This window comes from Fusarium falciforme, chromosome 13 (genome assembly GCF_026873545.1).
Source record: "Fusarium falciforme chromosome 13, complete sequence".
In the NCBI taxonomy this organism is placed as follows: domain Eukaryota; kingdom Fungi; phylum Ascomycota; class Sordariomycetes; order Hypocreales; family Nectriaceae; genus Fusarium; species Fusarium falciforme.
In genome coordinates, this window is record NC_070556.1 from 1,662,194 (window position 1) to 1,674,961 (window position 12,768).

Here is a 12,768-nt window from a genome sequence, read left to right on the forward strand (position 1 = left end):
ATATAAATCTTTTTGAAGATACTCATGAGCTCCCAATCAATCTCTAGTCAGGCACTGAGTGCCTCTAATCCAAGTATTATAATTACGAAAGAGAATAGCCGTCGCGAGCAGCCAGCCGAGTTCACCTGCTGGCCTGTATTCAACCCAGCCCCTAGCTGCGGCACCAATTTCCTCCCGGTGATGGTGCCCGATCGCGACCTCGAGGTCAAAGAGCTGCCCCAGAAGCCTCTTGACCTCTTCCATCACTTTGTGCCTTATTTCCTAGTCGCTAAATGGGTTAAATATACGAATGACTGGGTTGACCATTTGCTTCGCAGTCGCAGCTGGAAGCCACGGGCTCGAATTCGCAGCTGGAAGCCAACCACCGTGCCAGAGATATATCTATGGCTTGCGCTTCTAATTCATATAGGAATCCATAAGGAAATCACAATCCGAGACCATTGGAAGACTTCCCGGCTGGGGCACCAAGGTTCTGATCATTCAATCCTCAAAGCCATGACTTTTGACCGCTTTCAACTACTTCATCGGCACCTTCGGCTCTTCAACCCCTTCAGCCTCGCCAAAGAGGCTGCCAAAGCTGGCCTTGCGAAGGTCTTCGCCGCCGCTGACGAGTGGTCTCGGCACCTACAATACGCGTCAACTGAATTCCTCAAGCCGGGCACGAATATCGCTGTGGACGAGTGTATGATCCGCTATACAGGAAGGTCATACCCGACAACACGAGTCTCAAATAAGCCTATCCCCGTGGGCTTCAAGATCTGGGCCACGGCGCAAAAAGGCCTCTTCTTGCGGTGGCTTTGGCACGAGCCGGAAAAGAGATACGGTCCAGTTAGCCTCGTAACGCGGCTTCGATCTCAGAGAAGAAGGCGACTTTCCACACGCCTCAATCCGACACAAAGCATAGTTATTGCCCTTATTGACAAGCTGCCAAAAGCCAAATATCACGTCTTCATTGATAACCTCTTCTCGTCCGCTGACCTCTTTAGAAGCCTCCGTCAGTACGGCCACGGGGCCATAGGCACGGCCCGCCGCAACTGTGGTATCTACGCCCCCTTCGCGAAGCTCAAAGGCGATGATTCTGCCGGCCGGAGGCTCCTTCAGTTCAATGAAGTCAGAATGGCTCCAACAGTTGATAATAAGGTAGCAAGCCAAGTCAAATTTACCTATAAAGCCCCTCCTAATTTGACTTGCTCTTCCCTAGGTCAACCAAATCGCGTGGAAGGATAACGCCCTCGTGCTCTTCTTATCTACTGTATTCAAAGACGACGAGCTTGTCATACGGAAGAGGAAGAGGCCAAATACAGATCAAGCCCGCGCACGGCCAATACAGCGTTTTTTTGGTGACGAAGCCGTCAAGGCCTTTGCGATCCCTTCTATCGCCGCTACGTACAACGATGAGATGAACCATGTGGACCGTGGCGACCAACTGAGGGCATCACGAGGCTATAGTCACTCAATTCGTCGCGGCCCTTAGCAGGCTATAGCTTGGACCTTCCTTCTTGACACAGCCCTCATCAACAGCTATCTTCTTCAGCTTCATGGGCAGCCAAAGTGGAAGAAAATTCGGTCTCAAAGTAACTAGCGAGGCCGCCTTATAGATGACCTTATTGCGGCATATTAGACTGGTCATTCTAAGAAGCGATTTCGAGCTGGCGACGAAAATACGCCTATGGAGCTGCATGAACGCGTCAAAAGAGGGAAAAACAGCCCTTGCCTTGCTTGTCAAGGACTCCGCTGCGGTCAAATTAGGTCACGAAGCAAGAGGAAGCCATTGGCCGGCGTCAACGGCAATACGAAAAGGAAGGGGCTGAAGAGGTCATCTTACGGCTGCAAGCAATGTGATGTTGCGATTTGTAACTCACAAGATTGTTGGGACTTCTATCACCATAGAAAATAGGTGGGGATTAAAGTACTTCTAATTTTCGCTATTTTAATTGGACCGGACCCCCTGTCGTGACCCTCACGAAGCCTTAACGCACTCAAGGAGATAGTGTCTGAGAGCTCGGAGAAGAAGTGTTCCAAGTCCCCAAGATCACCACTCTTGAAGGCGGCAGGGTCGCGGTCAAAGGGCTCGTACGAGACTCTTCTTCTGGAGCTCTGGGTGGTCTCTGACAAAGCGAAGGTACTAACCCTCACCTACAGAGCCGGCTAGAGGCGTGCGGCTTCGCCGCAAGAGATTGGCAGCTGCTTCCACTTGGATACGAGTAGCAGGGAAGCCGCTCCTCTCAAGTCACATAAGGTAGGCGGCCAAGGCACAATCCTCAGCGTCATCGAGGTTCTGTGGCCCGCCAACAGGCCTGTCACTAAAGGCAGGTCTTCCTGAAGCCTCCAAAGCCTTGAGAGGACGTTGAACATCACTCTTTGACATGCCAAAGGCCGTGGCCGCGACTCGCAGTGAGAGAGGCTTGCTCCGGGCACCACGCTGAGGTCGGCTGCGGGGGAGGGGAATATGCCGAGCAGCCAGGACGCCGACCATGACCTTAAAGGGATAGGGCATTCTGGTCTGTATCACAGTTAGCAAGGATAAGGGGCAAGTGCTTGACTACACAAGAAAGGGGGTCAATTTTGCGGGTAAAACGCGTTGAAGCGGGGTAGTGAGGTGTCGAAGGATTTTACCGCCCAATAGAATAGTGGGTCTCTTGGAACCTAGACCCACGGATACTTAATCTCTAGCAATAACTTTACGTCCCACCACCGCTGGATTATTATGGGGGGATACCGGCGCGCGAGGCGTCACAAGAGCATCAGCTTGATCTGATTACCAGTGTCGCATCACATGAAGAAGCGCCTCACGTAGTGGTAACAGCGCCACCCCCCCAACCAACAGGATGGTTTTACTGCAGACGCAGAATACCCGGCAGCTCCGTATTAAAGACAACTGCCTCTCGCCCTCTCTTCCTATGCCTGTTCCATAAACTCTTGACTTGACAAAACCATTCGATCGAAGTGGTCTTATACAACACAAATTTCCACCATGTCGACGAGCCCAGAGCTGCTTTTCCACACCACTCTGACCGTTATCGACTATCATGAGGACTCTGTTGGAGCCAAGCGCTCCGTCTACATCCTTGGTACACACGCCACTGTCGAAGCTGCCAAAGCCTTTGCTGCCAGGGCACTACACGAACTTAGGTATGAGCCAGGCGACTTCGAAGAGTATGCCACGCGTTCAAGCTCGGAGGAGTGGAAGCATGGCGATGGCGTCCTTGTCTACGCCAAAGCGCCTGCTGGCCAGGTCTTCCTGATTGGGGTCGACACAACACCGAACAACGAGTCCCTGCCAGCGAATCCAGATGGCTCTGTAATGCTTCCAAGGGGAGTCGAATCATTACACTATGTGGTGCAGACGACAATCGACTACAATAAGGATCGCACGGGCTGTGTGCAGGAGACGGAGATCGAGGGCTCATACATCCATCGAGCCGATGCCTTCTCCGCGGCCCAGAAGTGTCTAGACCCTGCCGACTTTGCCGAGTATGACACTATCGGGGATATGGTAGGCGAATGGCCATTTGGCGAGGATGTAGTCGTCCATGCGGTTACCGAGACGGGTCAGAATACCACCGTGACAGTTACGACGGTGCCGGGAGCCCATAAGAGACACGATAAGAAGAAATGAAAGAGAGGAGTCGGGAACGACGGTCATGGATTGAGAAAAATTAATGAAGGGAGAGTGAGAAAAAAAAAAAAAAAAAAAAAAACGGAAAGATCATCGCAGCATTTGGGAAATGTTTTTTTTTATTTATTTTAGCAGCGTCTTGGTTCTTCACTTGGTTTTTCTCGCAAACTGAATTCCTCTATGGATTTCTCCGAAACATGCCCTGCTTCCTGATATGACAATGAAATGGGGGCACTTTGATATTACTACATAGTGACGTTTATGTGAACCATGTGCCACCTTTCGTCACACCTGTGGGGTATCTCCTTGACTGCGCAGGGGCTACCAACGCGTACCCGTCCCCACTGCTAGATCACTATCTAAGACGCTAAGAGGACCGCCAAGGATGCATTAAGATATTATCGCGTTTTTAGTGAGTGAGGCAGGAGACTAGCCATTATTGGTTTAGATACTTGCAAAATTCCCAATGGTAGCCCGTGCGCAGTTAAGGAGATCCTCTGATTATGGGGTCAAACCTAATGGGATGAATACAGAAAGTTTCAAAGGCAAGCATTTGAAATTTTGTATTTCCGATCCATATCCGAGAATACTGATAAACATTCGTCTTTGGCCACAAGTTTGAAGATGACAGGTAATGTTACGACCGCTTAGGCCCGAAATATAGAGCTACACAGCACATACCACCTTGGCCAACCCGTGCAATGTTCAGTTGTAACAACCCCATCGAGTGCACAGTCGTCCATTTCCTCTTTCAGAGCAGCTGTAGGCATCCAAAGGCCTGGACACCAGGGTACAGCATCCGCCGAAATTTGTGCACCAAATCTTCCAAATATAAAGGACAGAAACAAGTCGTTGCAAAGTTCTTCTGAACCAGCAGCAACGCAAGCAAAATAAACATACCGACGATGGGAACGAATAACGGCACTAGGTAGCGCAGGATATGGGCCAGGACTAAAGGGGAATTGCCGTCTCCAACCCGTTGGCGTTAAGACCAAACGGTGTGGCGAAGAACGCCGGTGGTGCCTGACTCGAATCTGTTAAAGTCCGAGAAATCTTTTGCTCGCCGATCGAAGAAACGTGCAATCACATATACCACAGTTACTAGCATGAATAATAGCATTTAGGCTGCCCATACCGTCGGCATACTTTTTCTGTCGGTCCGCTTCGCAGCCCGTTAGTATTCTTTGTTCAACATCAAGGAGATCATTATTGTTAGTGGCGGGTTAGAGCGTAAATAGGAGGACAGCAGTTCACATAAACTTCCAAGGTGCGCATGGGGTCTTGCTTATCATTGCTCGTGGCTTACTCGACGTAAGGGCTATCGGAGAGTAGTTTCAGTGACAGAGCGTGACGGATTTTCTTGGCTTCAAATTAGTATAAGAAGATGACTGAAGAAACAGGGGGACTTGCAAAAGCATTGATGTAGGACAAGAGAGTTAAGAACTGGTGGTTGATGTTGATTGTCTGGATCGCATAACAGGTCATTGGTAGCTCGAAGAATTATTATATTCACAATATCGCTGGTTGAATCAGAGCGATGTTGAACTTGTGTTCTAGGGACCCGTTATCTCAAAAATTGATTAACAGAACGTCCAAGGTCTGGTCCAGATCAGCTCTGTGGTGTGGGCGGCGACAACCCACATACTCCTCCCATCGAGAAGCACGTGACCGTGGTGACAGCATCAACGTGGTAATTAGCTCCTAGAGGAGTTTGGTTTTAATGAAGATAAGGGGTTCACATACTCTTATTGATGACCCAGAGCCACAATTGGTCCACTACCAGAATATTTCTTTTCATACTCCGCTTGACGCCAACCCGCTTAACGCCATCTAGAAACCGTTCCGGAGGATAAAAGGGTTGCTATACTTGTCGAAATGTTGGGCCGAGGTGCTTCAGGGTATGAGTTTTGATTGAATTTGATCTCTTGGAAAAGTCAAACTGCCAAGAATTGACCAAACATAACAGCGCGTGCTTAGAAAGGAGTAGAGTTAAGACGCCTTAGATGCAGAAAGCAGTGTGGGAAATAGGCGGTCCATAATGGGCTCTTGGACTGGACCGCCTATTCAGTCCAGTCCAGTCCGGAAAAATTGCTGGACCAGGTGGTCCAGTCCAGGGTCATTGGACCGCCTGGACCGCCCATTTAAGGCCCATATTGTTAGGTGAGTAAATAGTGCAATCTGATTGGTTGAGTTTGGTGGAAACTATGATTATTTGACCGGCATACATACCTTCGAAATCTATAAAGCAGATATTGCTGGGTAAAAAGTTGGCCGTACGGCAGGCTGGCTGCGCAGGCGGCTGCGCAGGGGGCTGCTGAAGCATAACTAGGCACAACAACACCGAAACTTGATCGCCATACCAAATTTTGGTCCGACCTTGGCACTAGTCCAGTTAAGGCAGGCGGTCCAGTCCAGTGCTTCCTGTTACATAGGCGGTCCAGTCCAGGGTGTCTGGACTGGACTGAACCGCCTATTTCTCACACTGGCAGAAAGCGATAACAGATACAAACAAGTGTTGTACATGGGACAGACGGCAGACAGGGACGGTTGTCGGTTATAATAGAAGAGTGCTTTAGCTTGCATTCCGCTGGTTGATTACTTCCCCTCTTCGCTTCTCGTATAATTTCTTGCTGTGGGCAAATTCGCAAGTAGCTGGCCTCGTTCGAAGGTCAGCCTGCTGTTTTCCTTCTCCAGCCATAAGATGCGCTGCCTCGCGGCATCTAACACTTCACCTCTGCTAAAACGGCAACCACTAGACTCATAACTATTAATTCCTTGTAGCTGAGACAGCGGCAGGACAGCCAGCAATTTCTCAAAAAGGGTTTTCAATCGGATTCGATACTGCTTCTCCACCTGGTTGTGACTCTCACGCGCGTGTAACAATGCTCTGGGGACAGCTGGCTTCTTGGAAGCTGTCTTCTTCCGTTTGCGTGATGCTGTGCGTAACTTCACGTCAAGGCCGCTATTATGGTCGCTGCTCTGAGGTAATGGGCAGGCTAAGTGATCCGCACTAGATAATTGCTGGTTGCCCACTGAGTCGACGCTTTCTGAGCTGACAAGGTCCTTCGGCTGGATTTGAGTTTTGCTGAAGTTGCTGTCGCCGCTGTTCTGGCTATCTGGAGTCCCTGTTTGGTCCAAAAATTGACCGAAGTTGGCTATGCAGGTATGAGGGGATGTGAATGCCATTTCGTCATCTAGTGACAAGAGCTCGTTTACTGGTAAGCTATCCCCGTACCGATCATTACCAAATATCAGGTTCTCTATTGAGATGTCTAAATTAGCTTAAGTTATATAACACGGCATCGAGGGTACTCGGGCAATATACCTCGATAAGGCGGCGAGCCGGAGGGCAGCTAGCAGTTTTAGTTAGTTATATGATTCTACACACACCATTGCATAGGGATAGAAATAATGCAAATGGTATCTCAGAGTGGACAGCAGCAAGACGAAATGAGGGTTGGAGATTCAACAAACTCGAGTAAATGCACAGGGGTTGGACCAGATGGTGAAAGTATAAAAAGCATGGAATGATTATTGCATGGCATGGCTCACCTGAAACCGTAAGTCCTGCTGATCCCTATAGAGAACGCCGAGATCAACGTCGAAATCAACCGTACTCATACTCGTTGTAGTTGCGGTATAGCAGGGATGAAAGGTTGTCTTTGGTTTCACGCGCCAAATTGAGTTTGATGTTTCGTTTGATTCTGGTGGAACAAGTAATACAATGCAGCTTTTATCTTAATCGACTTTCTCAAAGCAGTCAACTTCGTCAAATTTAGCATTAATATCTCACATCAACCGGTGTTGATACATGGAAGCGCAGCGGCGACAATATGGGCTGATGCAACGAGTCTAGACCGTGCGGTATCGCGTCCGAGGTTCCAGACAATCGAACGAGAGCTCAAGCCGGACAGCCATACTTTTAGCCCAAAATTCGGTGCCGTCCGCCCGAATCCCCGCCCCATCGCTGTGGGGCCGATAGGTTTCGGAGGCTAAGCCATCAAATACCCCTGCAATACGGGTGGACGGTCTCGCTTAACTTTTAGGGCCAAAGCTACAGTGGAACCACGCCGCAGGCAATGGCCGTGGGCAGAAGTGCACTCTCTCTGCCTGCCCGGGACCGGATTCTATAATAAATGTTAAAGCATCTAGTAGATACTTTCGCTTTTGTTGCAGTCGAATGCTACGAAGCATAGACGGTACGCCCTAACGACCGACTTGAGCGGAATTCCTAAAAGCGCGTTGCTGGGTGCGGCTTCTGGGCGAGATCACGCCACTTAACCAAGCTGTACGCACTTCGCTTCTACACACATTTCAGGGACCTGCTCGCAGCGTTATGTCACCTCCACGTTGAAAATTTTCCTACGGAGAGTTTAAAGGCTCTAGCGCAACCCTCATGTATACACTCGAGCGCCCTGAGAGCACTGGTGGGTCTGTCCGTTAAGATAAACTTCCCCGCAAGTGTCGCTGAAGCATCGGTGAGCGCCGTAAACTTAAAGCCCACACCACCTCTTCCACCCTACTAGCACAAGTCATTGATGCAAAGGTTTCACCGTTCTGTAAAGTGGTGGGCAGCATCTCACTAGCTTGACTTGCTAGTTTAATGGTGAAATGAGACCTTCACCACAATCACATGCTTCTCTTCCATCACTGCCGATGACCTTCTCCTACCCACCTGAGGTATACTCAGGGGGCGAGGTAAGCAAGTTACACTGCCACTCTCTGAGTTCCTCAGAGAGGGGGTGACAGAACCTGTAACGGCGTTGCTCGCGTAACCACTGTCAACCTACACTAAATTATATAGGTGACAAAAATAACTATAAAATACGTATCGACTTTAAAGTGGGGCTTTAAATCTTGTTTTTTTTTAACTAATTTATTTTGTCATTCTGCTGTTTTTCCATGGGCTGACATAGTTACATGAGCGACGCCGTTACAGGTTCTGTCAACCACTCTGATGAAGAGAGCGGTTGCGTAGTTCACCTACCTAACCCCCTGAGTAGGGGTCGGCCGAGTTTTTGTTTCATTGCGGGTGCAAGGTCAGATATCTAAGGCCCTGAGTGCGGATCCTAGTCAAAATGACTAGACAACCGCCTGGATAACTGAATGCCAAAAGAGACGAGTGCTAACATTCTTCGTAGGCTGAGCATCGCCAACTGCCAGAAAGGGCTCACCATGAGCAGTTGGAGACATCTCACAATTGTGTTTGCGCGTCGATATTCCCGAACGCAATGACTGTACATTCAACGCCTCTCGATGGGGTCGACGAAGGTTATAGGAGCGACAGTGATGGCGAGGGTGAGGATGACGGTCTGGGGGACATCCAGGCGTGCCATGGATCGACGCAAGCGGGCCTCCTTAAGCCTGATCTCACGATGAACACTGATAGTGATCGTTGGATTTTCCATACAAAAGACATTAATGAAGCGGGAGTAAGAGTGTTGAAAACCAGGGAAACAAAGGGCTCAATGACATTACGTTGGTGAATGTGGAAATGATTGACGAACATGGAGATCTAACTCTCGTGTTTAAACTGAGATTGGATTGGTGAGTAAACGTTGAGACAATGAGGCGCAACGTACTTGAAAAGCGAATGAGGCAGATAAGCGCGACAACGGGGACCATCAACTTTCAGGCGCGTTTTCCGCCATCAACAAGCATCGCCCCGAATAAAAAGGAGGCTCAATTTGGTGCTGGCTGTTGAAGCTGTGACACAAGATCGATCACTTAGCACCGGAGCTGCAGCCAGAGTTTATAAGTCAATCATGCAACACTCGATCGCTGCCTCCTCGGTAAACCGTCGTGAGGCGATAACATACCCGAATTACGGAAATTAACTAAGCTGGAGGAAGATACCATTTTAAAATACACCCTTGACCTGGATTTGCGAGCATTTCCTCCTTGGCTTCGCGACGTGGAAGATATGGCCAATAAACTGCTCGCCCAACGCGACGCCCTTGCAGTCGACAAGCGGGGGCGTTCAACTTTGCCATGTGAGAACCAGAGCTAAAGACGTGTTATTTTCTGAGACTGAATATAAAGAGCGAAAAGCGAATATATAAAATCATTAATGGCTGGTTTGCCCTCGCGCAGAGCACAATTGCTAATTTTGTCATCTATGTGCCAGACACATACAATTTCTACGAGACTAGCTTCATGATGGGAGTTTTCTCCACAGGTATAGTCATCATAAGAGCAGAAAGACTTTGTGGCGCGAAATTGGCTCAATAAAAATAGGGAATGGACTACGGTGGTCCAGGGCATCAATTCATCATTGTTGCGGGTCAATACCACCTCACGGCGTAATACGAAGATAACCCTCTACCGCTAGACTGGATCATCAGCACGACGACAGCGGCTGGAGGGCAAGAGAGAGGGCTAGGATGAGTTCAATATTTCGATAAGTGCCGCCACCATCAACAAAGTGTCAGCCGGCACAGTCCGTATTTCTGGCGCTTGTGGACAGCTGATGCTTGACCAATCGTTCAAGCCGTGCGAGAACGCCAGATTAATCGAACCCTTATCGAGCAGGACGCCGGCCTGTTTACTAATTACGTTGCTTCTGTCATCACTCTCATCGCTATCATCACCTGGGTTGGGATGGTCCTAGGCTTCCCCAATGACGCACTGAACCATTAAGGCGAATCTGCAGGTGGCCGGGTTCATTCCAGCTTACCATCGCTGTCTCTATAATGACTTGTCCTTGTGGAGTCGCTCTTGCGGCACCGATGGTTATCTTCGTGGGTGGTGACATGGGGGCCAAGCACGGTATTCCTGCCAAGGATAGTGGTGAGGTATTAGAGAAGGCGAGCGAGATAAATTATGTGGTGTTTGAGAAACGGGTACCCTGCCTGGGGCTGGAGAACCGCAGATTACTTAATCCGTTGTCTCCGCCGATGGACGAGTGTCGCACTGAGCGTGCTAAAAGGATCAAGGGTCAGGTAAAGAATAATGAGCAGCAGCAGTGTGTTGATTGATTGTTGTCTGAGGTTTTTTTTTCTTGTGCGGGGTATTCCATCCCGCAGAGTTACTTAAAGCATACGGCTACCGGTAGATTACTAACGCAGTTGTTTCATGAGGCCGCGAAGATCATGCCTACCCTGCGACAACGAGTCAACGAGGAAGAATGTCGGAGCTTGATGTATCCGCGTTAAGTTTCTTGGGGTGGGGGGAATGTATAATATGTTCGCGGTGCTGGTGGCGGCTGGTGTGAAAAAGCGATTCTTTCTGTGCTCATTAATAAATATTCAAGAGTCGCTTAATACTTTTGTTGGTCTGATTTAGAAAATTCTTCACGCCGACTTCAGAGACAGATTTAATAGCTTTGCCCATGAATTGGAGTTGCATGTGTTAAGCATTGCCAACAGGCAACTCAAATAGTCGGTATAATCCCAAGTTTTAAACTTATTGACCTTCTTTAACATGGATACGAGACCTAGATTATGTATACTCAGGGTATTAAGTCTCCTCTTCGTGGGGATTCCGACTTAAAATGATGCGAGGTCAATATCACCTTGTACACGCTGGTTTCCGGTCTCCAGGCAGCCATTGCTAATAGCCAAGATTGATACATGCTGCAACATTCCATCAGACGGGTGTCTTCTTCAAATCATACCGCTCCTTCCTCCATCAGGGTGCTAGCAAGCGTTTTCAACAACCCATGTGAGAGCGAGGAAACCTCCGACTCTACCAATCGCTTGATTGAGAGCTAACTGAGAGCAGCCTCGCGGAGGATTCGGGAACTAAGGTAGAACGAGGATTATACCGCAAAGTGCACTGAAAGAGAGAAGACACTCATGCCGCCTATTAGTTTGAAGGGTTGGAACGACCCGCTACTTATAACCTTCTTTAATGGAAGACGAAATGGTGATAAAGAACTACTTATAGCGGACCTACCGGAAATGATTAAGATATATAAGGAAACGCCTAATATCGACGATACACTGTATGAGTGGCGATAAAGAAAGCTATATGAACAGGCCGGCAATCAGGCGGACGATGGAAGTGCTTACTTGCTGTTTGTACGTGATTAGGGCTATACACTATGTAGTTCATCACAGTTATAAATCACTCTCTACAATTGTCCAAAGTACATCAAAACTAAGCATCTGTGTATTCCCAACCTATAAGTAAGGCGCTGCAGGCAGAACATTCCTCATAAAAACCTCGCTACTTGATGTCACCTCCAATTGAACACGCCTCTAGTACCAATAATGGAACTTTACCTAATGAACGCCTTCTGGATCGTCGAGCCTATTTGGAATGAAGATCGACTTGCATAGTGGACAGTCGACATGGTGTTTTCGGAACCAAGGGTCGATGCAACTTGTGTGGAAAACATGTTTGCATCTCAGTCGTCGGACATAGTCTTGGTTTACAAGTACCTCGAGGCATATGGCACTGTACTTGTGTGAGTATTTGTAGGAAAGTCTCGGTTTCTAGAAGGTAAACTTACCAGACTTCAGCTGAACTGGGCTGCGATAAAGTCGGGGGTACTTGTTTCTTCAATACCTTCACCGCCTTGTATTGGCGTGACGGGTTGACATTGTTCAGCGTCTGCAGATCAAATACAACCTTCGTTTTGCTCGTCGCGGCCTCGATGTCTCGCTGAGGCTGGCGATGGTGGTATCGTGATCTTACCATGTAGCTATGTTCATTAGCATGAATATTAACGGCGAGAACTTGAAAGCAGTGTCGTACAAGATGAGAAATACCAACAAAAAGCCGAGGATACTGCCAAATACTGCTAGGAATGGTATTGGCGAGCCTGAGGTCGACACATTGTCGTCGCTCTGGTTTTCCGAGTTACCGGGGGGGATGTAGTTCATGAGCCGTGACTTTCAACGATAAATTTATGTGGAATTCTGGCCTTGTAGAGTGGGGCATGAAGAATTATGAAGGCTCCGTTTCGTCTTGTTCTTATACAAGGGCTCAAACGCGGTGTCTACCGATGCTGACTGAGCGTAAGGTAGTAAGTTTCCGCTATAATAACACCATAACGGCGTGCTGCGCTGCATGATGTGAAAACCAAAGATCATAATAGAACTAACTAGCTATTTGTTGACAATTCTTTCACTCCCTCGAGATGTGCATTCGTAGCATGGATGGTGGTCTGATGGCGTTTTCTAGAACGCCTTCACCACCTCCTT

The 12,768-nt window shown here is 48.6% G+C and overlaps 3 protein-coding genes across 3 annotated transcripts; 2 read left to right on the forward strand and 1 right to left on the reverse strand.

Annotated features, from left to right (window-relative positions):
• Window positions 1-441: 441 nt before the first annotated feature.
• NCS54_01490200 (DDE-Tnp-1-7 domain-containing protein) lies at window positions 442-1,474 on the forward strand (the record flags this gene model as incomplete). Its single annotated transcript, XM_053160023.1, has 2 exons — window positions 442-1,140; window positions 1,202-1,474. Exons 1-2 carry the CDS (start codon window positions 496-498, stop codon window positions 1,472-1,474), a joined length of 918 nt encoding a protein of 305 aa, XP_053015998.1. The 5' UTR covers window positions 442-495.
• A 1,500-nt stretch (window positions 1,475-2,974) lies between these two features.
• On the forward strand, window positions 2,975-3,619 carry NCS54_01490300 (Hypothetical protein; the record flags this gene model as incomplete). The annotated part of the gene is made up of 1 exon (XM_053160024.1): window positions 2,975-3,619. The coding sequence occupies one exon, from the start codon at window positions 2,975-2,977 to the stop codon at window positions 3,617-3,619; it is 645 nt and encodes a 214-aa protein (XP_053015999.1).
• An 8,225-nt stretch (window positions 3,620-11,844) lies between these two features.
• On the reverse strand, window positions 11,845-12,447 carry NCS54_01490400 (Hypothetical protein; the record flags this gene model as incomplete). The annotated part of the gene is made up of 3 exons (XM_053160025.1): window positions 11,845-12,019; window positions 12,075-12,266; window positions 12,320-12,447. The coding sequence occupies 3 exons, from the start codon at window positions 12,445-12,447 to the stop codon at window positions 11,845-11,847; spliced, it is 495 nt and encodes a 164-aa protein (XP_053016000.1).
• Between the last annotated feature and the right edge of the window lie 321 nt (window positions 12,448-12,768).